This window comes from Cryptomeria japonica, chromosome 7, assembly GCF_030272615.1.
Source record: "Cryptomeria japonica chromosome 7, Sugi_1.0, whole genome shotgun sequence".
NCBI lineage: Eukaryota > Viridiplantae > Streptophyta > Pinopsida > Cupressales > Cupressaceae > Cryptomeria > Cryptomeria japonica.
Window position 1 is genome coordinate 652,530,509 of NC_081411.1, and position 27,642 is coordinate 652,558,150.

General features: G+C 43.5%; 1 protein-coding gene across 6 annotated transcripts in view; it reads left to right on the plus strand.

Annotated features, from left to right (window-relative positions):
* LOC131071212 (gamma-interferon-responsive lysosomal thiol protein) overlaps nt 1-27,642 on the plus strand; it is a 131,159-nt gene that overhangs the window by 30,832 nt on the left and 72,685 nt on the right. For 5 of the 6 annotated variants that reach the window (XM_058006954.2, XM_058006955.2, XM_058006960.2 and 2 more), the window contains exons 2-3: nt 14,462-14,527; nt 19,028-19,168. In XM_058006954.2, the coding sequence (XP_057862937.1) occupies nt 14,462-14,527; nt 19,028-19,168 (207 nt within the window). The remainder of the gene's footprint in view (nt 1-14,461; nt 14,528-19,027; nt 19,169-27,642) is intronic. The other variant, XM_058006958.2, reaches the window with a different exon arrangement.

The window sequence follows — 27,642 nt, forward strand, 5'->3', positions numbered from 1 at the left end:
CGGGTCAGCCAACTCCCCATAGCCACCACCGATGGATCCGTACTCAACACCTCCGGACCTCTCTCCACCTCTAAAGTGTGTCTATCCATGGGCTCCTCCAACAAGGAGGCAGACACAGTCACTACTGCCTCGGATCCCACAACGTCCAACCGCACTTGAGGCTCTGCATCGACCACCTCCCTGTGCTCCTCCTCTGCCACTAGTTGCTGCGGTGATCCACACGACTCCGCCATGCCTTCTGTACGTGCCTCTATGGCCGGAGGCGGTCCCGCGGGTGGCGCACTAGCCTGCGGAGGTGGTACGATGGAAGGTGATGCCACCTGCTGCATGGGCCCAAGTGCAACGGGCGTGCGGCCCTCCCCAAAAGCTGGAATCGACGTGCCTCCCACTCCCGCAGATGACCTCACAAGTGTGCCAAGTGGTAGTGAGGGTGGCGCAAACAAGACTCGCTCCCCCGCGGGCTCCATCCTCCCCTCTTCTGTCGCCCTACTGCTGCTATCCTCCACCGAATCCTCCTCCTCCGAAACCTCTTCGCTGCTGGAAGTCTCTCTTCCACTATCAGGTTCTGCCGAGGGGGTCTCTACTATCCTTTTCCGTTTCGCGGAAGAATGGCCAATGTCAAGGTGTCTCCAATGCATGATAGGAGGCTCACCTACAGCCAATGGTCTCTGCGGCTGTATCTCCAATTCTGCCTCCGGTACTACTTCTCGCGTGGCCTCCAGAAACAATCCGATGGCATAGTGGGGCATGTAAAACGTGCGATGCTCCATCCTCAAGAACTCGCACATCCGCTTTGATAACAATGTAGCCCAATCATACACAACACCATTCAGAAGTTCATTCATCAATATGATCTGTGGTAGAGCAATATCCGATGCCCTACCAGACCCCGTCAACCTGCTCTTGATGACGTCCATTATGCACCGCCAATGGCCCTCTGCAACAAAAGACCTACGCATCCCACGGCTCTTCGTGGCATCAACAATGCTCTCCAATTCTGCTGTGGTCAAGTCTCGGGATACTCGTTTAATCCAATATTCTTTTTCCTCCCGCGTCATCTTCTTAGCTTTCAATTCCACTTTCTTGCCATGTACTCCTGGAATGCCAAACACTCTCGTGAAATCTGCCGGTTTGAAGGATATCCTGATATCCTTCCCAAGGTACTCAAAAGTACTCGTCCGTGAATGGCTATCAAAAGTGTCTACCATGAACCGTAATGTCCCTCATACTCACGGATAGCAAAGACAGGCATTCGGATGGCCCACTCCACTCCTGCTTTACGGAGGCTCTTTTTCACCAAATCATCATCTGGTACATCTTGCCACCATTTTCTGCATTCGGACCCATTCAATCCCTCGAAGGTGATATGCTGTGGGGTCAATGCGTTCTTCCCTCGTGCAGCATGCTGCTGTGGTGTCTTTCTCTTCTGCCTGGCGTGCATTGTGCTACCGGCTATGCGAACACCCGAAGGAAGAACTCGCATATCCTTATTCCTATGGCTGCTATCCTGCAACTGTTTTTTCCAATTCCTTTTTCCTGCAGACTCCATTAATTTCCTCCTCTAACTGATTCTTGATTTTAGCCGTGTCGTTGCAAAAGCCGCTAACTACCTCCGGGCAGCTAAGACTGTGCGGAGGTGATCCCTTGTATGTGCCTGTGCGTTGGGCGTGCGGTAGACACTGGGAGGAGCCAACCCAAACTTGTCGCTGTTGTCCCCGTGCGTTCCTTTTTCGCATCCGTTATTTTCAGTGTTCCACGGGCGTTCGGGACGGGGGGACGGGGGGACGAGGGGGAGGCGTCTCGGGGACGGGGGGACCAAGGGCCTAAATTTGGGGACGGCGGGGGGGACGGCGGGGGGACGGCGGCGGGGGGGTGGCGGGGTGGTGGTGCTCATATATATACATATAGTACTTGAAAAACTAGTTTTGAAAAGATGTATAACAGTATAACAGTATAAGAATTAGATTTCAAATGAAACTATAGGAAATACCAAGATTACTTAGATTAGTGATACGTAACTAATTGCTAATTGCTAAAACTAAAAGTAAATAAAATTTGACAAATGAAATTGTCAAATTGGAGATTTCTCATTTCTATCATATGAATATCGAAAAAGGAAAACGAAAAATATGAATATCTGATGCCATTGCAAAGTCTATAATAATAAAGATGATTACATGATTCATCATTACAATGAGTAGCCAAATACAAATACGTGTAGCAATAGCATTACAAAAGAGACGAGTCAAATACAAAATGACAAAACTGAAAAGTGAAAACTCAAACTGTAGCTAATGGAGGCCTCTAATCATCTGCAAACTCCTCCTCACTGGAATTGCTGGACTCCTGAGGATCAAGGTCCCTCAAGCTCACACCAACTAGCCCTGCATCTGAAGTGGTAGGATCATCCTCATCAATCTGTGAAGGCTCCTCTGGCTCTACATCCCATCGTGCCGCTGGACTCTCCTTGTACATAAGTGTCTTGCGGTCAATGAGACGCAAAGCACTGTGTACAGCCACAAGCTTCTCTGCTCTCTTAGAGGTAAGTCTGTTCCTCTTAAGAGAGTGGATGAAGCTATATGTAGACCAGTTCCTCTCAGCAGCTGAAGAACTGGAAACCTGGGATAGCAGACGGATGGCTAGAGTGGTGGTCAAAGATTTCGGGCCATGACATTTCCACCACAAAAGTGGGTCCTCCTGTGCCATAATGTCTATATCCATCTTTGCTGCATCTGAATAACCTCTAAGAGTGGCAAATCTTCCCCACTCAGTGCGCATTGTGCCGGCATCTCTGGAATCAAACATCTTCTCTATGCACCTAAAGAAACCTGCCTTCACCTCATCATCCTCAATCGGTGTCGTTCTACCCGGTCTAGCCTTGTACCACTTAGGATTCAAGGCAAAGGCAGCCATATGCAAAGGAGTGTTCAACTTGTCCCATCTACTCTGAATGATAGGCCGGATTTGCTCATTGTAGAATGCTAGAGAGGGGTCCTTCACTCGCACAGCAGCCCTCATCTGGCCAAGCATAGAGTCAATGCACTCATACACCTCTCCAAGGTTAGGTGCATCCCCATCCCCATATCTGATCACCTGGAATACTGGAGAAATGATGGAGACAATGTATTTCGCATCAGTCCAAAACACATCACTCTTCACTATCTCCTTCACCCTTCTCCCCTGCTCTGTCTTGGCCTCAGCCCACCTATTCCACTCATTAGTCATAACCATGAGTTGCAATGCCTCTTGCAACTCAATCATTCTCTCCAAGAGAATGAAATAGGATGCATATCTAGTCTCAACTGGTTTCAAGAACTCCTTCTTCGTGAAGGTCCTGAAGAGTGCATGTGAAATGTGGTGGTTGCAGATAAACATCTGCACATCTCTCGCATCGGTGACCACTCCTCTAATCCAGTCAATCTTCCCCATGTCCTTGAGTGCATTGTTCATGGCATGCACACAACATGGGGTCCACCAAATGTGTCTATAGGCTGCCTCAACGAGTCTCCCTGCTGCTCTACACACATAGGCTGCATCTGTCACTACTTGGACCACATTTTGTGGCCCAACCTCCTCAATAGCCTCCCTGAAGACCTGAAACTGGAAATCAGCATCTTTACGATGCCCTGTACAATCAACTGCTCTAAGGAAGTATGGGCCCTCTGCACATGTGACCATGACATTGATGAGTGGACGATGGCTAATGTTCGTCCACCCATCCATAACTATGCTGCACCCCGATGCCACCCAACATGCCTTCATCTTCTCCATCAAAATATTGATCTTGGAATAGCTTTTATCCAAGATCGAGGTCCTCATTTTCGTCTCCCCTGGTGGCACATAAGATGGTCCTCCCTTGGCCACCATATCTATCATCTTCCTATAATAAGGAGACCGTGAAACATGAAATGGAATGCCATTGGCAAAGAAGAAATTGCCAATGGATTCATCTATCTCATCTCTCAGCTGCACATTAAACATATCAGCAATGGGGTTGCTCTGTGGTGTATGCAACTTACGTTTCCCAGCCCTGGCAGCAGTAGAAGTGGAAGTAGATGGAGATCCAAACATCATTCCTCCCGCCTGCGAAGCATGATAAGTATGTGGCACTGGCACATTCTGGCTGTCGTGAAGTGATGCCCTAGCAGACAAAGTAGTAGGCATTGAAATATTTGTGTCATCTGGAACCCCCTAAAGCCTGTTAAACTCAATTCTGTAATGTATATTTTTGGGTTCCTCCAAAAACTTACAATGTTTCACGCCTTTTCCTCTCCAAAATAGAAAGTGTGCATTCACCCTGCTAATGCTACCGAACCATTCTCTGTCACAAATATTGCACTTCCACTTCCTTGTTCCCCCACTTGAATGTGATGCAGTGCCTTGTACTGATATTTGTGAAGCAAACTGTTTTAGAGGAGACTTAGGATCAAAATGACCCCTAGCATATGGTGCCAACAACTCTGAAGGGCAACCTGTACTAGCTGCTGCACTTGCCATAGAACTAGATTGGGCTTCAGGATCAGCCCCATGGTCACCCCCCTCATTTTCAGGTTCAAATTCTGAATCATTCTCACTATGAGAATGGATTTCCATGTTATCTTCACTCGTGCCTTGGGAGCTCATTGTGAAATTTTCAAATTGACACTGCATTTCACAAAATAAAAATAAAAATAAAAATAAAATCAGCCTTGTTTAACAATATATTTTTAAATTTTTTTCCTATTCATCTCAAAATGAGATTTGATGTTGAATCTTGAGGGCAAAATGATGAATCATTTTGCCCTCAAGATTCAACATCAAATCTCATTTTGAGTCTTAAGATGAATAGGGAAAAAAAATTAAAAAAACCAAAAATGACATAGAACAATGAAAATCAGAAAGTAAAACAAAAAAAAAACAAGAAGAAGTTGAAAAACCCTACCTTGTGCTTGAAAAATCTCTTCAAAATGTAGAAGAATCTTCTTCTTCCTCTTCTTCTTGCTTCTTCTAGCTCCTATCACGCTTGTAGTCACTTTTCTCACCCCTTCAATCAATCTTCTTCAAGCTGTTCCTCCTCTTCAAGCTGCTGGAAAAAAAATCAGTTTTGCATAATGAGAGTGAAATCCAAACTAAATATGTTTTTGTGTTGTTTTGGGGGGTAGGGTGGGGCCCACGTCCAATTAGGGTTACCCCTTAACCCCCCCCAAAAAGCACATGTCATAAAAAACTTAAAAAAAAAATAAAAAATGCGCTTTATTCGCGTGGGAACGCGGGAGACGCCTGGGCGTCCCCCCGTCCCTCGAGAGACGCCTGGACGTCTCTTGAGGGACAGGGAGACGCCCAGGCGTCTCCCACGGAGACGCCCAGACGTCCCCCAGGAGACGCCCAGACGTCTCCGCGTCGGGGACGTCTCCCCGTCCCGGAGGAGTTTGGGTGGCGGTGGCGGGACGGCGGGGGACGTCGCGTCCCCGTCCCCGCGTCCCCGAGACGTCTCTGACGGGGGGACGCGCCCAAAAATGGGGGGGACGCGTCCCCGTGGTTCACTGGTTATTTTCCACCGCACTTTGAACTTGTTTTATGTCTCGTGCCCACCGCACGGTAGACTTTGTTCGTGGCTTTGCGTTGCTGTCCGTGGGGTATGTGCGGTGCGTTTTGTGTTTTATTGACCGCACGGTGTTTTCTTTTTTTTATCTCCTTTCGCGTTGTTTGGTGAGGGTTGTAGGTGGTACGGTGGTCACCGCACGGTGGTTCCACCGCGTGGTGGTCCCCGCACGGTGGTTCCCAAAGTTATTTTATTTTTTTATTTTTTTATTTATTTTTTATTTTTTATTTTTTTATTTTTATTTTTATTTTATTTTTATTTTTATTTTTATTTTTATTTTTTTTATTTTTTTTATTTTTTCAATTGTCGAGCTGCCTGCTCGCCTCCAGCCTCTGATGATATACTTTAAGGTTTGAGCCATTGACAACCTCCGGAATTTCTTGTCCGTTGAGGGTCCAGAGTTTGACGGACCCATTTGCTACGACCTCTCGGACCCTGTAGGGGCCTAACCACTTGACCTTGAACTTGCCAGGCTTAATCTCGTTTCGTCCATTATATTTCAAGACTAACTGCCCTGGGGTGAACCTCGCCCGCCGAATGTGTTGGTCGTGCCAATGTTTCCTTCGTTGCTGGGCCACGTTTGTCACCCATTGTGCCATCAGCCTTCGTTCATCGAGTTTGTTTAGGGCATACAGGCGCTCCCTCAGGCTCTCCATATCGCCAAGTTTATTCTCAATAGCAATTCGGAGACTTGGCACCATGAACTCCATCGGTACTACCGCTTCCTGTCCGTACATTAATTGGAATGGTGTCTGGCCCGTCGTTACTTTGTAGGTGGTGCGGTATGCCCATAACACCGACGGTAGTTGCTCCTCCCAATCTTCCTTTTCTACCCCGCACGACTTATAGATGACCGAAACCAGAATCTTGTTGGTCGCCTCTGCTTGACCATTGGCCCTCGAGTAATATGGATTGGACAAGGAGTGAAAAATTTTGAACTCCGTCGTAAGAAGTCTCACCACATGGTTCACAAAATGGCCTCCTCTGTCACTGGTTATCTGAAGCGAAATTCCATATCTCGTGATAATTTGTTCATAAATAAATCTGGCTGTACTCACCGCAGTGTTATCGGGTAGGGCCCGTGCTTCGACCCATTTTGTCAAGTATTCCGTAGCTACCACAATGTATGTACATCGCCGCGGTCTGCTAACTTTTAAAGGCCCCACAAAATCAAGCCCCCAACGTTCGAATAACTCTTGTGCCGCTGAAGGGTTTAATGGCATGAAGTCTCGTTTTAGTGGTTTTCCGGCCCTCTGGCATGTATCACAGCTTCCGACCCATTCTCTGGTGTCGCTGTGTAGCGTCGACCACCATAGTCCGGCTAACAGTACTTTCCTGGCCGTCGTGTCCGGCCCCATATGACCTCCTGCGGGTCCTTCGTGTGCTTCCTTCAAAATCCCCGATATCTCTTCCTCCATCACGCATCGGCAGAGTACTTGATCTGTCCCCATTTTGTAAAGGAGTCCATTGATCAGTTGGAATGTTCGGCTCCTTAGGACCAATTTGCGTCGTTCCCCTGGTGGCATGTCCCGAGGGAACTGGGACGTCGATAGGTACTCGCCAATACGAGTGTACCAGGATGGTAAAACCGCAATCCGGAATAAGTGCGCATCCGGGAAATCATCATTCACCCCCTCCGCTCATTCTCCCGACTTGATTCGTGACAGTTGGTCAGCGATCACATGGCTCTTCCCTGGCCGTACTATAATGTTGAATGTGAATTCTTGCAGTAATAACAGCCACCGACTCACCCGTCCTTGAATAATAGGTTTATTCACCAAGTACATCAAAGCTTGGTGGTCTACATAGAAGGTGAAGGGTGTCGCCAACAAATAATGTCGGAACTTCTGTATTGCGTAAACCATGCAGAGCGCTTCCCGTTCAGTTGTACTGTAATTCCTCTCAGCTTTCGAGAGTAGTCTACTGGCGAAGTAGACCGGGTGATCCAACCCATGATCCCCAACTTGTGCTAATGTTGCACCTATTGCATAGTTGGAGGCATCGACGTGCACATGAAATTCTCTGTCCCAGTTTGGGTAGGCCAATATTGGTGCCGCCAACAGTCGTGATTTCAATTCCTCGAAGGATTCCGACTGCGCTGTTCCCCATATGTACGGTTCCCCTTTTCTTGTGAGGTTATCCAGGGGGTAAGATATCTGGGAGAAATTTTTTATAAACCTTCGGTAATATCCGATGTGTCCCAAAAAAGATTTTACCCCTGAGACATCCTGTGGGGGTTCCATCTCCACAATCACCCGAACTTTATCCGGGTCTGTTTTAAGTCCCGCTTTACACACACTGTGTCCGAGTAGTCTACCCTGAGGTACCATGAATCTGCATTTCTTAGGGTTCAGTGCGAGTCGTGCCCTCCGGCACCTGTCCATACATTCTCCGAGTGCCTTCAGATGCGTCTCCTCCCCGCTGTAGATGGACCAATCATCTAGGAACGCCTTGAAGTTACCCACGGACATCTTATCAAAAATGTGGAGAATTATTCGTTGGAACGTTGCCGGAGCATTGCAGAGACCGAAGGGCATCCGGTTGTAAGCATATACTCCGTCCTCCACCACAAATGTTGTCTTCAGCGTATCTTCCTCCGCTATTGATATCTGATTATAGCCGGAAAATCCATCCATAAATGAATAGATTTCATGGCCGGCCACCTCTTCAAGAATAGAGTCCGTGAATGGTATGGGAAATGGATCTTTGATGGTAACTGCATTGAGTCGCCGGAAGTCGACACAAATCCGGATCTTGTTACCATCCTTTTTGAGAGATATTACGATGGGGGATACCCATTCGCTATTCTGCACCCTAAAGATAATCTTGGCCTCCAGCATTCGTTCAATCTCTTTTTGTACTTTTGCAGCATAGTTTTTATTCATCCTGTACGGTCGCTGCCGTACTGGTACTGCGCTTGGTACCAACAGAATACGGTGAACACATAACTCCGGTGGGACTCCCTTCAAATCCTTATAAGTCCATGCGAATACATCTTTGTACTCGGTGAAAATCTTGAATGCGGCCGTTTTCAGCACTGGGTTCCAGTCATCTCCTACCAGAATGATTTTCTTATCCGTCTCCGTACCTAGATTCAAAGGTTTCACCGTCGGTTCTTCATACTTCATGGCCTCCTTGTTTCTAAATTGATGTGCGGGTACGGTGTCCATTGTAGCTTCTCCTTCCTTATACTCCCCGTATTCTGGAGGATATTGATCTGGCTCCTCTCCTTCGACGCTTAATACGTTACAGGAGGGTGAGAACATCTCATAATCCTCCTGCTGCCAATGGAACAATCCATTTAGTGAATCTGTGTCATCCTTCGAACAGCAACCTTCAATTTTTAATATGCCTTCGGCATCTGGGTCCATCCCCTCTCTCCCTTCGTCTCGTGGGTCATTTTCCCTCTCGGATTCAGATCCCGAGGAAGAGGCAAGTTCCTCGCTCACCAACTGCGTCCGGAGATCAATAGTGAATTTCTTGCCTCCGCTCTCCATCGAGAGTGTATTTCGTTTCTAGTTGTGGTTTGCTTTCGCTGCCACCAACCATCCTCTTCCAAGTATGGCGTCATACCCTTTCTGTTTCAATGGAATGACCACGAAGTCGAGTACAAAAGGTTGTGCACCCATGGTGACTTGCTGTGCCATCAACATGCCGAGGGGTTTAATCCCGTGCTGGTCTGCACCTAGCAGATTAAACGTAGGTGGCCACAGAGTGGGCTTTCCTAGCTTTTTCAATGTGTCCTCCGGAAGGACATTTACTTCGGAATCGCCGTCTACTATAGTATCCGTCAGGATGGTGCCCAGGATGCCCATCTCCACCACGGTTGGGTGTCGGCCATTGTTGACTGTAAGTACAACTGGATTTGTTGCCGAGCTTCTTAGTATGGGAGCGTCCATGTCTCTCGGCTTGGGTTTATCAACCTTTGTGCCCAATAACACTGTCCCCAATTGCGGTATGGTGTGTAGGAGGTCTTCCAGTTTCACAGGTACCTCCATTTGGAGCATCTGCCGTACAATGTTCCTCTCCGCGTCTGTGCAGTAGGGTCCAGATGACTCGTGTGCCTCTCCTCGTTGGGCTTTCATGGCCCTTTCTATTTCCTCCCTTGCCTCCGTCATTCTCTGCTTCTCCATGGGGGTATCGGGCTTCCTTTGCCTGCCCTCGGGTAAGAGCAAGGATGGCTTCTTTACCCCGTGTGTTGCCTTCGATATCAATCAGATTGGCCCCTACGCCAGACTTCGGACAATCGGCATCTTCATGGTCACCGGGGCCACACCACCGACATAGCTTTTGAGCGGTGTCATTGTTATTACACTCTCGTGCGTAATGACCCCATTGATTGCAAGCCCTACATTGAATCATCGGGCGTCCCTTCGCATCGTATTGGACCCTGTTTCTGGTGGAATTATTATTATTCCCCCGTCCGCCTCGTCGGTTTCCTCGGTAGCCTCCGGAAGATGCATTATTGTTTGAATCCGATGTGGAGGGCTGCTCCTGGGCAAAGAGCACTTGCTGGGTACGTGCCTTCAGATTGTATGGGCATTCCTTCGTAGAATGTCCCATGATCTGGCAGATGTCATAGAATGCCTTCTTGGGACAGGCACCCTTTGTGTGGCCGCTCTCCTTACAATCCGTGCACCACAGTTCGTCATCCTTGCTTGTGGTCCCCTTCATTGTCTTAAACTCTTTTAACATCCGTTCCATATCCTTCTGAAGGGCCGTGACTTTCTTCTTCGGCTTCTCATCACTGCTACTCTCCTCTTCCGACGTATCATCTTCAGAGGATGACGAAGATCTATTCTTCTTCTTTTTGGCCGTCTTATTTTCACTTTCCAAGTCCATGGCCCGATTGTATGCATCATCGTAGGATGTCGGAGGCACGATTTTCATCTTTCGTCGTAGCTTAGGGTTCAAACCCTCGACAAACCACCGCTTCTTTAAGCCATCAGCCGGTTGGCTTTCCATCTTTCCGACTAATTCCTTCAGCCGGCGGCCATACGCCCGTACGGTCTCCTTCTTTCCTTGTTTTGTTCCATAGATTTCGGAGACTATCTCATTATCATCTCGGAGAAGCCGAAATTCCTTCTCGAATGCTTTCTTCAGTTCATCCCACGTAGTTACCCCGGTTTTATCCAAGTCTGAATACCAGTCAATAGCCACTCCTCTCAGTGTGGCGGGGAACTGCTTCATCCATTCATCCTGGTCAGTCACCCCGTTGGCTGTCCAGATGGTTTCGCATGTACGGCAATGCCGTGCGGGATCATCTTTGCTATCCCCGTTGAATTTGGGCAACTTCTGTTTGCTCGCCATTGATGGAAGTCGTCCACTTGGAGGTGGTTGTGGCTGTGTCTGCCCTCCGGCGCTGCTCCCTCCGATGCCGCTGATGTCTCCTGTGGTGGTGACTGAAGGTACGGTGTTCTGCCTTGTACCTACCGTGCGGTTAGCTTCCCCTTCGTCGTTACCCGTGCCCGGCTCCCTTCGGTGATCCTCCCTTTGTGGCGTGAGAGATAAGTCTATGAACCGATTTCGAGTCTCTTCAACTAGTTCTCTCCGTAACCTAGTTTCCTCCAGAAACTCTTCGAGGCTTCTCGCTCTACAGTAGTCTGGCGACGCGTAGAAATTCCCCTCGGCTTCTGCACCTTCCGTGACACCTCCTTGGTTCCCCTCGGGCAACCCTTTGGCAGGTCGTCCTTCGGCAAGTTGCCTCAGCCTCCGTCTACGTTCTACACGTTGTTCCAGAATCAAAGCCTTTTGCGCAGCCTCCCACTCGTCGGTTTCTAATTTCTTATTTCTGTCTTTATTCAATAAATTGGGCATTAATTGTGGTACAATTTCATGTTTCACAACACATAAACCAAAACACAACACGTCTTTATTAATTCATTCTTTTGTATACAATCAACATAATTCTTCTGCTTCTAACAGTGTTCTTTATTTCTCTCCCTTCACAATTTAAGGATTATTTGTCCTTCGTCGGTCTTCTCTACGTCTGTCATCCTGGCGCTCATGAAATTCTCGTAAGATTTGCTGTCGTCGGTTCTCACGGTAGGTGTCTTCTCTGCGGTTTTGAAGAGCCAAAAATGCTTGAGCCAGAAGGTTAGGCAAATTGCTCATTAACCGATTCACCGCCGGGCTTACACCAAGCGCGCTCCACACAGCATCCTCTGGAACAGCCTCAATGGTGGCTTCCCTCCGTACGTGTGTTTCGATGGCCGCCTGAAGGATGCAAGCGAAATCTTTTGTAAGTGCTCGTTCTCCTTCGAACAGTTCTTGGTGATCTTCGTCAGGGTTACTGCTCGTCCCCTCGGGCAATGGTTGTCCCATTATCGCTGTGCCATGCAGTATATTCCCATCCCTCCCGAAATAATTTCGGCAACGGCGCCAAATGTTTACTTCACTGGGTAAACAGGAAGAATACAGAAACTGAACAGCAATGCACAATGCAATTACAAAGGAAGTACCAGAATAAGCTTTCCATTAATGTCAAAAGATGTTCATATTATAATCTGTCGTCCACATTACATGTCCTCCAACACCCGGAGGTGGTACGATATATAACAGCCGAAGGGGTGCGACACAACCGTCGCGACTCCAACGACCTACCCGTCGGCTAACTGACTATCAACAATTAACATTACTAAACTATACATATTTTCCGATAACAAAGACTCCTTGATGCCACTCTCTCTCTCTCTATATATATATATATGTTGGCTGTGTTTTGGGTTTTAGTACGCAGTAATGACACAAGACTCCTTGATGCCACTCTATAATGCTTCTTAGTGTAATTTTTCATCAAGATCAAGATATAAAATACAAAGTACAACACTACAAAGTAATACTAACACACAATACAATGGCTGAGCTAACTCATTTGATGCAACTGTTGTAGCATATGCCCCACATCATTGGAATTGCTAATCTTGTCTAGCTTGTCGAATTGGAAATTGACCAACCCTTGTATATGTAGACTAATCCTCATCAATCTGTGTTTATTCTTAGCTCTACATCCTATCATGTTGCTAAACCCTCCTTGTATGTTGTTTTGCAATACACGACAAGGGATTGTTTACTCAATTGTTTTCCTCTTCCTTTTCTTCTCTATTTCCCCCTCTTTTGGCAGTTACAAAAAGCATTGACTAGGGTTTTAATTTTTTTAGGCTGTGGGGGCCGTGTTGGGTGCCACTTTTAGGGGTTAGATTTAAGATAGGATCTTTTTTTTTCATTTTAATGTTTTTTAAAAGTACAAATGACATTTTTTTCCTCTTGGAACACCCTAATGTACCCAGAAGATGCTTGGATGTCTCCCAAGCCATCAAGGGATGACAGTGCGTCCTCGAATGTGCCCCCAAAAGGAGTCACCCCTTCAGACAACTCCTTATTGGGCCCCAAGACCTAGGGAAAGTGAGTAGATGTTGTCCCATCCCACTATCTCTAGGACATTGGGCCTAGGGCCAGGACCATGTCTCCATGACCCTTCTATTACCATTACTGATTCTTGGTAGACCCCCAACAAAGTACATATATATATGCTTTCCTTGGGTTCATAGAATCAGAGAAAACAAACACATTCTCTTCATTATGCTTTACACATTTTGTTCTCTGCTTCTATAACGCTGAACTGCTCACAATAAATAAGAATAGTAAGAGAAATGACCTTAAGAGACACCAATAACATTACATTTCCGTCACCTTTTTTCTCTGCATCCACTTGGAATTGTTCTCATCATATTGAATTAGCAAAAGATTATGGTCAATGTGACTATGTACAACAAATGTACAACGTTTCCAGGTACTATAAACAAATACAGATTCTTCTGGATCATATGATGATTTTAATGATAAAACATGAGTTATTATATGCCTTTGAAAGTTTATTTTCTTCTATTCTTGCAATTTCCAAGCCTTTGCAAATGGCTTGGCCATCTGTTTTTCAATGCTTGGTTGTCCCAAGTCCTCATGAAATTGTTAATCTTACAACCATTCACAGGTCAATGATTAGCCTGTATGGAAATTAGTACGAGAGACATTTATATCATCTTCTTCTTTATCTATCTCAAGAAAAGATTTCAGATTATAGTGTGGAACTGCCACGTGAATACTCATGCATTCAGAGAGGTGTGAATTTTTTGACACATTTTTCTTTTTCTCTGTTCGCTTATCATTTCTCAAATTTGTGTGCCTTTGATTGGTAGTCACTTTCCGGTAGTGGTTAGATTCTGGCATTGAGAGTATTACACACATATTTGACATCAGTCTTCTTTTGTTTATAAAAAAATATTTATACTTAATATTGGAAGGTATAGTTAGACAGTCCATAATTCCAAGAACTTAAACTACACCATCAAAGAAAGACAAATTACACATCATCAATCTGCTTTGAGAACTATATATGACCTTGCACTATGCAATTCTAGGAATTTGTCTTCTGTCTTTTTTATGAATTGAAAACATTGAACATTCCCTTTCTATTGGGTGAATGCGTAATTGATCTGCTTCAAGTTAGAGCCAAAGATTGAGGTGTCTGCTTTCTGCCAAATTTGTCCAAGGCCTTATTCCATATGGAGTCAGGACTTTGTCCAGAGCAAGAATTGGTCCCTGGCAGGCTCTTTGTGAGCCAGGCAACTTCAACTCTAGGCCAATGGTCACTTGAAGTCTTGTGGAATTTAAAATCTTGGAGGAGCTCATAAGATTGGATACCAAATCAACCTAATTATATTTATTTTTAACTCTTTTTATGAATGAATTTGCAATGATCTATCAGGGAACCTACATCAAACTTCTATTACAAGTTCTGTTCCCTCCAGCTATTTAATTTGTGCTATTAATAGATTATATTCATATTCTTACATTCAAACTTATGTTTTGATTCATGTGCAGCATGGTCCATACGAGTGCGTGCTCAATACTATTGAAGCATGTGCAATAGATGCATGGCCTAATTTGGTGAGGACTAGCTTTTTTATAATTTCTTTATTTACTTTTTAAAATAAAACTTCATTGTTTTAGGCTTTGAAATGTGTTCCTTGTAAAGCAACATTGCAGAAATCCAAATATCTTCAAGGATTTCTTGCTACATATAATATATCTTGCAACTTTGCTTTTATTTTTATGGGCTCTACAATGTTTTGCTTGTGTCAATCAGTTTTGTTTATCTTTATATTGGTAATTGTGAATTTAATTGGTTGTGATTGAAAGTTTGACAAGACTTGGTATGCAATCAGCCCAAAGTTATAGCAGATATCAGACACAGAACTCGTATACTTGGCACATTAAAACAATCTTTGCAAGACTGAGTTCTAGTCATGGAGTTGAGGTGATCTACTGATAACATGCAGGTGAAACATAGTGTCATCAAATGCTAGATGTTGGAACTAATTTTCAATTATCAGAAATGATTTTAGGACACCATAGGAGACCTTTCAATTATTAAGAGTAAATAACAACAATGATATTAGAGAAGACCTTTAAATGATACAAAAGGGCCAATTATTCAAATAATGTGGTAATTGATTAAGTAGATAGCCCTAGCCATGGGTATAAAATCAAAGGCTTCCCTAGCCTTACGGACATAATTGGAAGAAGCACTACTAAAGGTTTGGGTGTGTAATTATCTAACATACTCTTGTATCAGAGATTCTTACATTTCTTAAGAAAACAAGATTCAAGTTTTTGTAATTGCAGTGTAGTGAACCAACTCTAAAGTGTTGATTTTCAGTTGTCCACAAAGGTATAAGTGTGAGCTACTTGCTTAGTTATTTGAATATAGAATGATTCCCAAATGTACCTTAAGCTCTAAACATTGTAATTATTCATGACATTGTAACTGGTCTTGAATTTAGGAAGGGGAGACTTGTGCTTGGCAAAGTAAAAATTTATGAACTATTAAAAATTGATTAGAAGTTAATTTCATAGAGAACAGGAAACACAAACATATGTCACATAAGCACTAAATAAACAAATTTATGTAATATAGACATAAACTTCAAATAGTTTTTAGTATTGAAAGGTTGGAAATGTATAAGTAATCTAGATTCCAAATGAATGGAGATTGACATTAATCTGGTGATGGGTTAATAATCTCATCCAACTGAATGGCCTGCACATTGCTGCACAGTCAAAGGTTAAGTTGATTTTTTTTTTTCAGCGTTCACAAACATACTCCAATTAATTTCACATCCAAGAGCACTGCATGATTAACTTAAATCTTTTGAAGTTGGGAGTTTTGATATCAAAACCCGCCCACCATATATTAGCACATATGTAATTGCACACATTATAATACCAAATTGATAAAAAGAAAACATAGGATTTCAGTGCAATCAAGTAGCAAATGGGCTAGCCAATTGGGCTCTGACAATGATGACCTTTTTGTTACAGTTTGCCCCCAGTGGTGGTCTACCAAGCTTCAAGAGGATTACAGAAAGATTCTAAATTCTGATTTATCCCACTGAATTCTACTATATATCCTTCTCTTTATCTTGCCCAAGCTTCGACTAAAAGCTTTCAGGCTTGGCACAGTCAAATATGTACACCTTGATTTCTATCTGATATAATGAGATTTTTTAACCCCAAAAAAAAAAGAATTGCAATGTTCAGAAAGTTGAAAATAATTGTATGAAATAAGAATTTAGGGTGATACTTCGTATTGTTGTACTCTATTACAACTGGAAAATGTTCCAGGTTAAGATTCATCCTTGTTCAATCGTAAGATATCCACATTCCCATCCTCCAATTTGATAGACTGATAGTTATTGTGATTTGAAGCAGGGGAAAGAAGTAATACTGACGATTCCACCAAATTTTACCAAATAGGTGATAATAAAACATTAATAAGAAACAATACCAACACTCCACTTGCCTATACAACACCAAAGCCTAGTATGGCAAACAAGGCCTTCAAAAGAAAATTATATGACCTTGACAAACTTGCCTGACAGGAGGATTCAAAGGCACGAGACAATACAAGAATGGATAAATTACAATATACCAAGGAAAATTAATAAATAAAAACATTTGTTTTCCAAAGTTTATTGGTAAGTAAAGAGGAAATGTGCTGCCCTCAAGGTCCCCCTCTTCTTCATTGAACTTCAATGATTTTATACAATATATGGTAGTTAAGTGGTTTGAATAACCATTTAATTTCATTTTGCAACTGAATTAACATTTTACTTGGAACTCTTTGATGCAGCTATATATGGCAGGCTTACTTTAAGATATCAATACCCATCCACCATTTATAATTACATTGTGACTCTTACTTAACACAAGACTTCAATCGCATGCAGACCAACTTGTTCATCTTTCAGTTCTAATTTTAATTGATCACGTTTAACATTAATATCAAACAGTTTACAATGCATGGGCATAAAGTAACATAGACCATAAGACATACATGCCTTAATAAACACGAGGATATTTCAAGAGTGACTTTAGTACTTTATGGTTAGACTGACATTTTGACCTTATGCAACATGCTTTTGTTAGGTTACACTGACTTTATGGCTTGGAGATAATTTTATATTTGATCCAATTTTTGAGCAGGCCAAAACTGATGCCAGCCATTTGATCTCAACAGTTGGGAATGGAATGACTAAGATTCTATTATATGTGATTGGAATGGCATAGTGAGTGTGTAATTTTCGCTGTTTGGAAAATCCTTTATTTTTCAGCAGATCCATCTGTTGTCAAATGCATATATTTCAACTTCTTGTTTCTGGCGAATTCAACAGCTTCCAAATTTTAACTCTTATAAGTGTTTTTAAGAAGCAAAGTGACAAAGGGGTCCCTGACTTGCTATTAGCTCCTTTGACCTTTGCGCTGGTATGAGTTGTATCAGTATTTTCTTCTCTGCAGCCCTCTAGTTATATAAAATTCCTCAAAGGAAAATTTACACATACTATTAATATAATCATTTGTTGGATAAATTGCCTTCCAGGCACCCTTACAAGTTACCACATTTCATATTATTGCTTATGCTTTCATTGTTCCTTAACTCTATACAAGAATGCAATTCTTGTAAAGCCACAAACATTCCTTCACTACTTTTTTCCTAAAGTTTTGAAGACAAAGTGGGGTCCATAACTTTCTGCAAAACTAGACATGGAACTAAGATAATATACAACAATATGATGTAATTGCAAGAAGACTGTATATGGATAGGCTCCAATAGTTATAGTTAATTTAAGTTCTATGTAGCATTTCATGTTGAATTCTACTTTTAAAATGGGATGTAAATAGGCCTTGCCCATGGCTGTGTTTGCTGATTCATATTATTTTTCTTCATTTGGTTCATTACATTGTTTCATTACATTGTTCAACGAAGAAACTTAACATATTTTAACTACATAAAGCTGACCTTTTATAACAAACACAAAACTATTTACCCCTAATTTCTTACATCGTTAGTAAATACAAATAGTTTTTATTAAATTTATTTTTTTTGCCAAAGATAGGCTTCTTTTCACCCAGTACTAGTTGGATGCCATGTTGCTCTGTCATGTTGTGGGGATTAATAGTAGAACAAGAAAAACATGCCTATCACATTTGCATAAAAAAACTCCAAATGTAGAATATAATATTTATTATTTATAGGATCAAAATACAAACAATATAAAGTTCTCCCTTTATATGTGTACTTGCATTTATATACATTGAGATTATCATAAGCATAGGAACTGTCACAAATTAATGTAGCCACCTCCCCTGCACCCACACACATACAAACGCTAAAGATTGTTTTTACTAATTGCTATCATAGATGCCAATTTGGAATATCAGACCACCCTTAAAGAAGCCTAGAAGGGGATTCCTTACTGTTTAAATTGTATATTGTTCAAATTTTGTGCCTGTATATTTTGACCTCATGATCAAACTTGGGTGTCAACAAAAACTTCTTCTCTCTAATGTGAGGGAGGGATGTAGTTGTAAAAATGATCCACATTCTTAGGAGTAGTCTAGGTTCAATTCACTCCAAGAGAATATGGGTTTTTCCCTCTCGAGTTTGAAAAGTGATATATATACCTGTTTGGAGTGAATTGAATTTGGGCTACTCCTAATGCTGGAACCTCTTTACCACTAAACCCCTCCCCACACTATTCCTCCTCCTCACATTTCACCCCACATGCACAATTGAACTTTGACCGCTCCTAAAGTAGTTGCTTCTTTCTAGCACACATGCACACACATACATGTAGCTCTGACACATATCAACAAATGTCATTCATTTTGATAACATTCACTATGTGATCATAACAAGAACACATTTTTTGTTTGCATTCTTTCTATAACGGGACCTTCAAAGTTCTAACTTCAGTTTGGATAAATGGAATGATTTACCTGACTACTATGAAGCAATTCAGAATTTAACAAATCATGGTAGCTTTTAAATATGATCAAAGGACATTTTTTATCAGCAGTGCTTATTATACATTCCTACTCATGCAGAACCAGCATTTTCCATTCGTTTCCTGCATTGAAAGCTTTGTGTGGGCACATGAAGCAACCAAGTGGAAAACATGTTTTGAAAAGACTGGGTTGGATTCGAAGGTTATCATGGGTTGTTATGAAAGTGGATATGGCAAAAAGGTATACATTTTCTTTAGAAATTTGATGAGATTCTTTTTTCTCAAAGAATTGGAAGTGGATCCTTTGGATGGATAAATTTATGTATTTTTCTTCTTTAATCATGCATCAAAAGGACAGTGTAGAGTTGTAGAGTTTATGATCACTTGAAATACGCTTTACAATGCCAAGATGCTATAAATTGAAGAATGATTTCACTAAAATCAAAACTGTATCTTTGGACATTTAATATTATAATCTTTGTAATGGCTTTCATAGAGCATTCTTTTTCAATTTTCTGAGTATTCCCTATTCTATAGCAGTTTTTGTAGTCGGCATAAAATGCCTATGGTTATATTTGATAATATTTGTTATCCGGCAATGTATTAATTAATTGTATTAAGTGGGTTGCCACTCTCGGGTAGTTAGGTGTCGGTTGGTTGACGGTTGTGTACCTCTCGGCAACCGATGGCTCCTTTAAATATGTTGTGTGCTGCCAAGGAACGTAATACAGTATAGTCGGTTCTATTGTAATCCTTGGCCGACCATCTCTAGTCTTTGCATGTGCGAATAGAGATATATTTTTCCTGTTGTGTCTGGTATGTATTGTCAAAGTACATTATTATTTCCTGCATTTAATTTATCAGTTGTAGTGGTAAACATTTTGGCACCGTTGCCTTAAAAGAAATCGAGTTAGCCTTGAGTGATTCATGCCCGTAGACCCCATTAAAGGTGAGAAGAGGCCATAGGGTGGTCAAGACCAAGCGATTAGGTGATCCATTGACCCTCGGTCGGAGGGAGCACAAAGACGATTCGGAGCCTGAAAGTACCTGGAGTGTTGGGACACTGGAGGTGGACGTGTAGAGGACGCGTGCGTTTATGAGAGTGCAAGGAAAACACTAGAACATGGCAGTTGGAACAGTCGACCCAAGTCCAAGACACCTGGAAGTACTCAGAGTGTTGGGGACGCTGAAGGTGGACGTGTAGAGGACACCTGCGTGGCCGAGTGTGCAGGGAAAGCACTAGAACGTAGCGCTCAAAACAGTCCACACAGGTTTGGCACACAAGGCGAATACACACGTACCTTTCGAGTGAAAACAATGGTGAACACCCAGGAGAAGCACAAACTGTCGAAGTTCAGGGGGGATGGATCAGAGGACCCCGTACAACACTACAGAACATGTATAACCATTTGGGAGGCAAATGGCCAAGACGACCGGGATTACTGGTTGAAGGCATTCCCGACCACCCTTCGGGGGGATTGCAATTGATTGGTATGCAAACCTCAATGCCCAACACAAAACTAGATGGAATGATCTGAAGAAGGCGTTCCAGGAGGAATTCAAACTCCTGAGGGATGATGACGAGTTCATGATTGAAATCTATAATACCAAGCAAGGGAAAAATGAGAGTGTACGTGCTTACAACCGTAGGCTCAAAGAACTGTTGAACAAGATGGAGAACCGGCCAACCGACGGGTTGAAGAAGAGATGGTTCTCTGAGGGATTGATACCCTCATTGCGCAAGAAGATGAAAGTAGTGCCTCCGTCCTTGTACATCGATGCTTACAATTGGGCGATAGAGATCGAGAGTGAAAACAAAACCTCCTCCCGAGGGAAGAGGAAGACCGATGACAACAAGAGCATTGAAGGTAGAAGTGATGAATCCAAAACCGTACAGGCTCTTCGACGAGATATGTTGAGAATGATGAAAGAATTGAAGGCTGAGAAAGGAACTAGCAAAGAAGGTAATGAACTATGGTGTACGGAGTGCAAAAGAGAGGGGCATACAAAAGGTAATTGTCCTAGAAATATGTTTTGTGAGATTTGCCAAGTGTTGGGGCATTCAATCAAGGAGTGCCCATACAATTTGAAGATGAGAAGTACACAAGTACTCTTCACACAGGGAGAGTCTAGCCCATCGAAACCACAAAATGTATTGCCTGGTGGGAATGGAAATCAATGAGGGCGAAACCAAATATAGTATGACCCTAGAGGACGTCCTATCATACAATGCCGATAATGTAGCCAATGGGGACACTTTGTGAGAGACTGCCAAGATGAGAAAGACATCGTACAATTATTGCGCAAATGGTGTGGACCAGGTGACCATGAAGACATCAACTATCCGAAGCAGAAGGATATTAATATATTGGATATGGAGGACCAAGAGGACGTAGTTTTGGCAATCACAAGAGCACAAACAAAGAAGGCGATGTATTCGGATGCTTGTATGGAGAAGGAACAGCTCCGAGAAGCCAGAGCCAAAGTAGAACAAGTGCTAGCGAAGGAACGAGTAACTTCCAATGGAACCGCACGTACGTCATTGCGGGAGTCAGAGAAGAATATAGTCCGACAGGTGCTAGAGACAACCATACCCATCAAGGTGGCAAACCTTCTTCAAACTATGCCACAATTGAGAATGGCAATTGCCAACACAGTTAGTGATGATGTCATCCAAAAACAATCTAAGCCACAAGAGGAGGAATTGACGGGAAAACCACCACCCGAAGGGAATGAGGCCAATGATCCAATGTTGCTGACGATGAGCTTCGGGAGGAAGCCGACTGTTGTCGAGATGGAAATAATGGGCCAAAATGTAATGTCCCCTTTTCATCGATGCTAGACCTTGATTACTCAGGAATAGGCTAATGGACCACTGAGAGAGCATCAATGAGAAGGGGACATTACACAAAAGTTGGCAAACACCATCGTCGATGGGGGCTCGGGAGTTAATGTGCTGCCGAAGGACACTTGGAAATGTCTAGGAAAGCTAACGCTCCGGCCGCCAACCTTCCATTTGGTAGGTACCGACCAACATGGCATCCAACTGTTGGGAACATTTATGGCACAAAAAGTAATGATTGGGACACAACAATTTTTCTTGGACTTTGTAGTCATCCCATTACAGAAGGAGTCGTACGACACACTCCTCGAGAGGGGATGGTTGATTATTGCCAAGGCAAATCATAATTGGAAGCGGAACACACTCGATCGAGAGTGATGGGAGGAAGCACGCCATTGACTTGAGGAACCAGGCGGTGAGTGAAGAATTGGCATCCTCCGGCTCAGAGTTTGAGGGTGGAGAGTTTGGTATGGATGAAGGGAGGAAATGCATGGAACCCAACGATGAAGGGGTGCTTGAAATGGAAGATTGCTCTGAAGATTAGACAAGTTCCCTGAATGGACTATTCCATTGGCAAATGGAGGATTACGAGGTATTTTCACCAACATGTAATTTTCTTGAAGCTACAACCTGTTGACGTGTTTTTTATTGACGATGTCCAACACAGAATAAAGTTGCCCAACGGTCACTTCACTCTCTCTTGATCAAAGTACGATTGCATGCGATATAGTAGGAGAAACAGACAACCGACTCCAAGGTTCCTTTTATGCTGCGGATGTGACTCAGTTGGCCGATGTGATTGCTGGTAATCCAAGGGGGCCTTACGTATGTTGAAGAAATCTATGCAAGCTCGAGAATTTATTGACACGGATGATTTGCAATGAAGCTCTAAGTTTTAGATTTTCGGATTATGAAATATGTAGAAAGCAAATAGGAATAGGGTAGAGGGAAACTAAACTAAAGGTAATCTAATCCTAGGAACAAGGAGACGGGATAAACTTGTGCAAAATCCAACCGCGCTTCACTTCGCCAGCAAAGCACAACTTACACAAAGGCGGTGCAATCTTCAGGGGGAGTGCTAAGGATTTTCAAATCGTCAAAAGAAACCATCAGATAGAACAATCTCTTCTAACAATCGAAGTTGAACATACACATATGACGAGGCTCAGACTAACTTTGCACGGTATGCAACAATCAGCTGCACACCAAAAGTATGAGCAGGGATTTGGCAACAAGCGATCCTATCAAATCCAGTTCATCTAATTGCATGAAAACAAATCTAATCTATGAAGAGAACGAGACCATGCGAGTTCCGAAACAACACAAGAACACACCAACAATTGAACAATGTATTAAGTGTTTGCTTCAAAAACTCTTAGCAACAATCTCTGACTATAGTCTCTCCTTCTTACAAATGAGGGGTTCACCCCCCTTATATAGGCCTCAAAGCCCAGATTACATGCAAAACCCTAATTAGGGTTTGCCCAAAAGATTCTCCACACATGCTGCAATAAGGTGGGAATCTGCATTAAATAACCCATTATGCCCACTTACAATAAATTTAAAAGGGCCTAAAATAGCGCCCATGATGATGATCATGCCCGGAATATAACTAACACCGTCATAAATGCCCATCACTCTCCAAGCGATGGTGGCATGCAAGAAGAATCCGTCATAAAACCATTATGAGAGGACGACATGCAACAAGATTCCCTTATCCTGTGGTGGCATGCGTTGACCGGTCCCGCGCCTAGTCAATGTTCTCTTCAGCCATAAATATGCCATCATGGTTCAGTCAAAAGACTTTCGTCCAAAAATGGACGACCATTATCTCGCTCATTAATAGTGTAAGTAATGAACCTATCGGCGACGGCTTCCAATTCTCCGATGGAGACACTTGGCACATTCTCGATGTTGAATTCCATTAAGGCAATCTCCTCTTCGTTTCTGGAAAAGAAACCTTCCCAATCTGCCATGGCCTCCTGTGTTTTCTTCATCATACCGGAGAATGAAGAAACATTTGCAAAATGTTCCTTGGGAAACGAACCGACGAAGAAGAAATCATGTAACTGGGATTTCAAGGAATTCACTGTTATTCCCCCATCGCTGAGTTTCCTTGAAAATAAAGCTTCCACGGCACTGAGGATTTCTTCTTGTATCCCTCTGATGGATTCCTTCAAGGTGACGGAATCAATGCTGAATTTATCAAGGGTGTTCTTCCCTGAACAGATGGCGTAGAACCATCGGGGAAAGTTGTAGGCTTCATTCTTCTGGATTACTTTCCCGTCTACCAGTGTTTGCCTTGGAGTCCTCATCAGAGCCCTGAGTCGGGAAATGGTTAAGTCTTGGTAGACATCAACATCTTCCCATAGTCCTTCTGCCGTTTCCAACCTACTTAGGAGGGCTACGAACCTCGAATGGAGCTGAGCTAGATCTTCTACAAATTTCCCTGCATCAACATAAACATCCTCTACTCATTCTCGGGAATTCTGTGCCATTGCCTTTGTAAGTTCTGCATCGTCAATTACTTCCTTAGGAAGGAAGGGAGGGGGAGTGGATGAAGGACCTGCTTCCCTGAGGGGTTTCTTGAAACTCCTGACATACTCGCATAGAAGTTCGTTTTCCTCCTTCAGCCGCTTACACTTTGCTTTTGTTTTCAGCAATTTCTCCTTCATGGCAAAGGAAGAATCGTCGAAATCTCCCATTACTTGACTGGTGGAAGCATGGCCAAGATCCACCTGTTTGATGACGTAATCTACCTGCCTGATCTCACTCCTATCCCTATCCACAGTAGGTTCAGCAATGTGCAAGGTCCGGGCTTCGAATTCTTCCCTGACTACCTTGGAAAACTTCCGGGGGGCCTTCCTTTCCGGTGGCTGATCCATCCACTTCAATAATTCTTCTAATTCTTGAGCAGGATTGGGCTCCCCTCTTGCTTCATTTCCCAATCTGCGTACCAACCAATCCGACGCGGGGATGGAATGGCTATACTCCCTTGCATGCTCCCGCTCTTGAGATTCCTCTTCCATTTCGCCAGGGATAGTCTCTATGAAATTATCCTGGCGAACTTCTTCCAGGCGCGGGGAAACCTCTTGCCTTTGACTTCTTGGCTGATGACGACCCTGTGAAGCATTGATGTTGAGTATATCAGGTGCTGGAACGTTTCCTGGAAGTGGGCCTGCGGGATGTGGGAACATTTTTGTTTCTCGTACGCTCGCGGAGCTGATTGGTGAATGTTCCCTTCCTGTCCTCGTTCTCTTTTGTGGAGGCTCCTCCTGCTGGGCTTCTTGCTGAACCTCGCACGGGATTTCCTGTTGAGCATCCTTCGTCTTTGTTATCCTTGGCCTCTTTGGGGCACTTTTTCCTTTGTCTATTCGAGCCTCTCTTCCTGCCTGACCCTATGAAGAGTCTTCAGTTGCCTCGTTGTGAGAATCCAGATTTCCCATCAGCTGGTATGTCAGAGGGACATGGTTTTCAACCAACTTTCTTGTCTGCCTGTCAATCCAGTGCTTAGTGAATTTTAGCACTGGCCTAGCCAAAATGTTCAAATCATCTACCTCAGGCTCCGACCAATCTGGCAACAGGATAGGTTGATCTTTTATCCTCTCGAATTCGGGTTGCATCAAATCTGAGTCTTCCTTTACCTGATCGGGCACCTGATAGATCTCACTTATTCTGATGGTGTCGAGGGGCAGTCTGGAGTGCATTCTTCTCTGGACCTCAAAGTCATCCTCGGCACCGGCCCAGTAATCCTCCAAGTGAAATCTGTGTATGAATTTGACATCGGCAACCTTCCTGATCTGGCTGTAAGGATCATATTGGGCCCTGGAAGTGTAAAATGGTAGTTGGTAGAATGCCAACTCGCTTGCTGCACTTTAAGCGGCCTCCAATCCTGGGCATATCTCCATGAAATCTCCCAAGACAACTGGAAATTCAATAGACTGCTTCTTCTTCTTCTTCTGCAACTGATCGTAGGCAGTCAATTGCCTCATGAGCTCGAGCAGTATAAGCTTATCTGACCGATATCTAGGCAATTTGTAAGATTGGAAGGAGAAACCCTGTGTCTTGATGTAGGTGAACTTGGGGAACTGCAGGAATGCGGCGCCATACTTCTGGACGAAAGCACTTGCTTGCGGAGACAACCTCATGTGCAACTTATTTTGCATAAGTCATGTCAGGTACATGGTGAAGGTGTCATTCGCCAACTTGTAAGAATTCACGTTGTGGAGATGCAGCTGAGGATAACATTCATGTACCTTTAGTTGAGTTGGCCCGCAGCCCATGATTCCTCTTGCTGGCAGCCCATCGAATCCACCCCTTCGTGCCAGCATATAGAATAGGTAGGAACTTATGAAGAAGGACTGAGACCTTTTCTCCTGCAGGTTCTTCAATTGTTCGTGCAAGTAGTGGCTGATCAATCTAGCCCAGTCAATCAATGTATTAGAATTCATGATCTCGCCAATGTAGAAGAACATCCAAGGCTCGAAGTTCACCGTGTGCGAGCATCCCATTACTTTGCTCAGCATTTTTATCATGTCCACATATTCCTGCTTGAACTCGAAGATTGTGAGAGTTTTGGGCATCTTGGAAATGTGCAATCTAGGTTTCAGCAACCATTGCTTGTTGATCAAATCAGCACACCTGGTGGGGCCTGCTTCATAGACTGCTTGGGCTCCGCTGCTGGTCCTGTATGTCATGGAGTAATGTGAAGGGATTCCGAAGGCCTCACCAATCGCCTTTGGAGTCAATGTTGCCAGTAACTTGCCGTCTGGCGTTGAGATCGTCTTCCGCTCCAGATTGTAACGTGCTGCACATTCCAAGACTAGATCTGGGCATTGAATGGCGGGAGGAAAGCCAGCTGCTGCAACTATTCCGCTTCTCACAATCTTGACAGCTGTCGGAGATGGATTGTGTCCTGCAGTTCCGAACATTCTTATCTTGAATGCAGCCCAGTTGAACATGTCGAAGTTGGTATCACTGATCTCTTCCCATCTTGATTTCAACCGAGAATGGGGGAGAAACCCTTCGTCTCTGCTTTGATCATTGCTTGCCTAGAGATAGTAGCCATCCTGTTAGGTTCCGCCATCCTGGGAATATTTCAAAATGATGAAATAGAGACCAAGTATAAAAAACTTTTCACTTCTTCACTCTTCCTTTCCCGAATCTCGCACGTGAAAAATGAAATGTTTTTTCCAACTTATATAAAATTCTCAAGAGGCATCAAATTAGTAACTGTATTTATGGTGCGTCATACTTTCCTTAATTATTATGACATGCAAGGCAGTTTCCCATGCATGTAAGTTCGAATTTAGAACCTTCCTTAAATGCTCCCAGTCATGCCTCATGCTTTGGAAGATTCTCCCTACCAACTCGTTGATTCCATACTTTCCAATTTTGGAGGGAGATTGTAGGATTTTTCTCGGGATTTGCTCAATTCCACTCCGACTTGTCTTCTCGTGCTGTCGAACGAACTTTTCCGGCTTTTCTCCATATCCCTATTTTTTAGGGATATTCCTAAATTTTAGGAGTCAGGTTCATTGGATGGGGAATTTCGTCCTGATTCGGAATCTTTAAAAATTTTCATATTTGGCTGGGATTTGATGTCTAAAAATAGCATAATTGAAAATTCGCCCGAGGGGAATTTCTGCTTTTTATTCTTCCTTGACTCCTTGGAATCCATGCCTTGGGCAAAATTTCAAATTTTTTGTTTGGGTGAAATTTTACCATGCCAAGGATTCATGAATTTTCCACTTGTGAATGCCTTCATGGATTCAGCGCCCCAGGCTTGACCTGGGCGCATTTTCACCTTGTCCATGGAGAGGCGGAAAATTGCAGTTGTGAATGCTTTCTTGGTTTTAGTGCCCCAGGCCTGA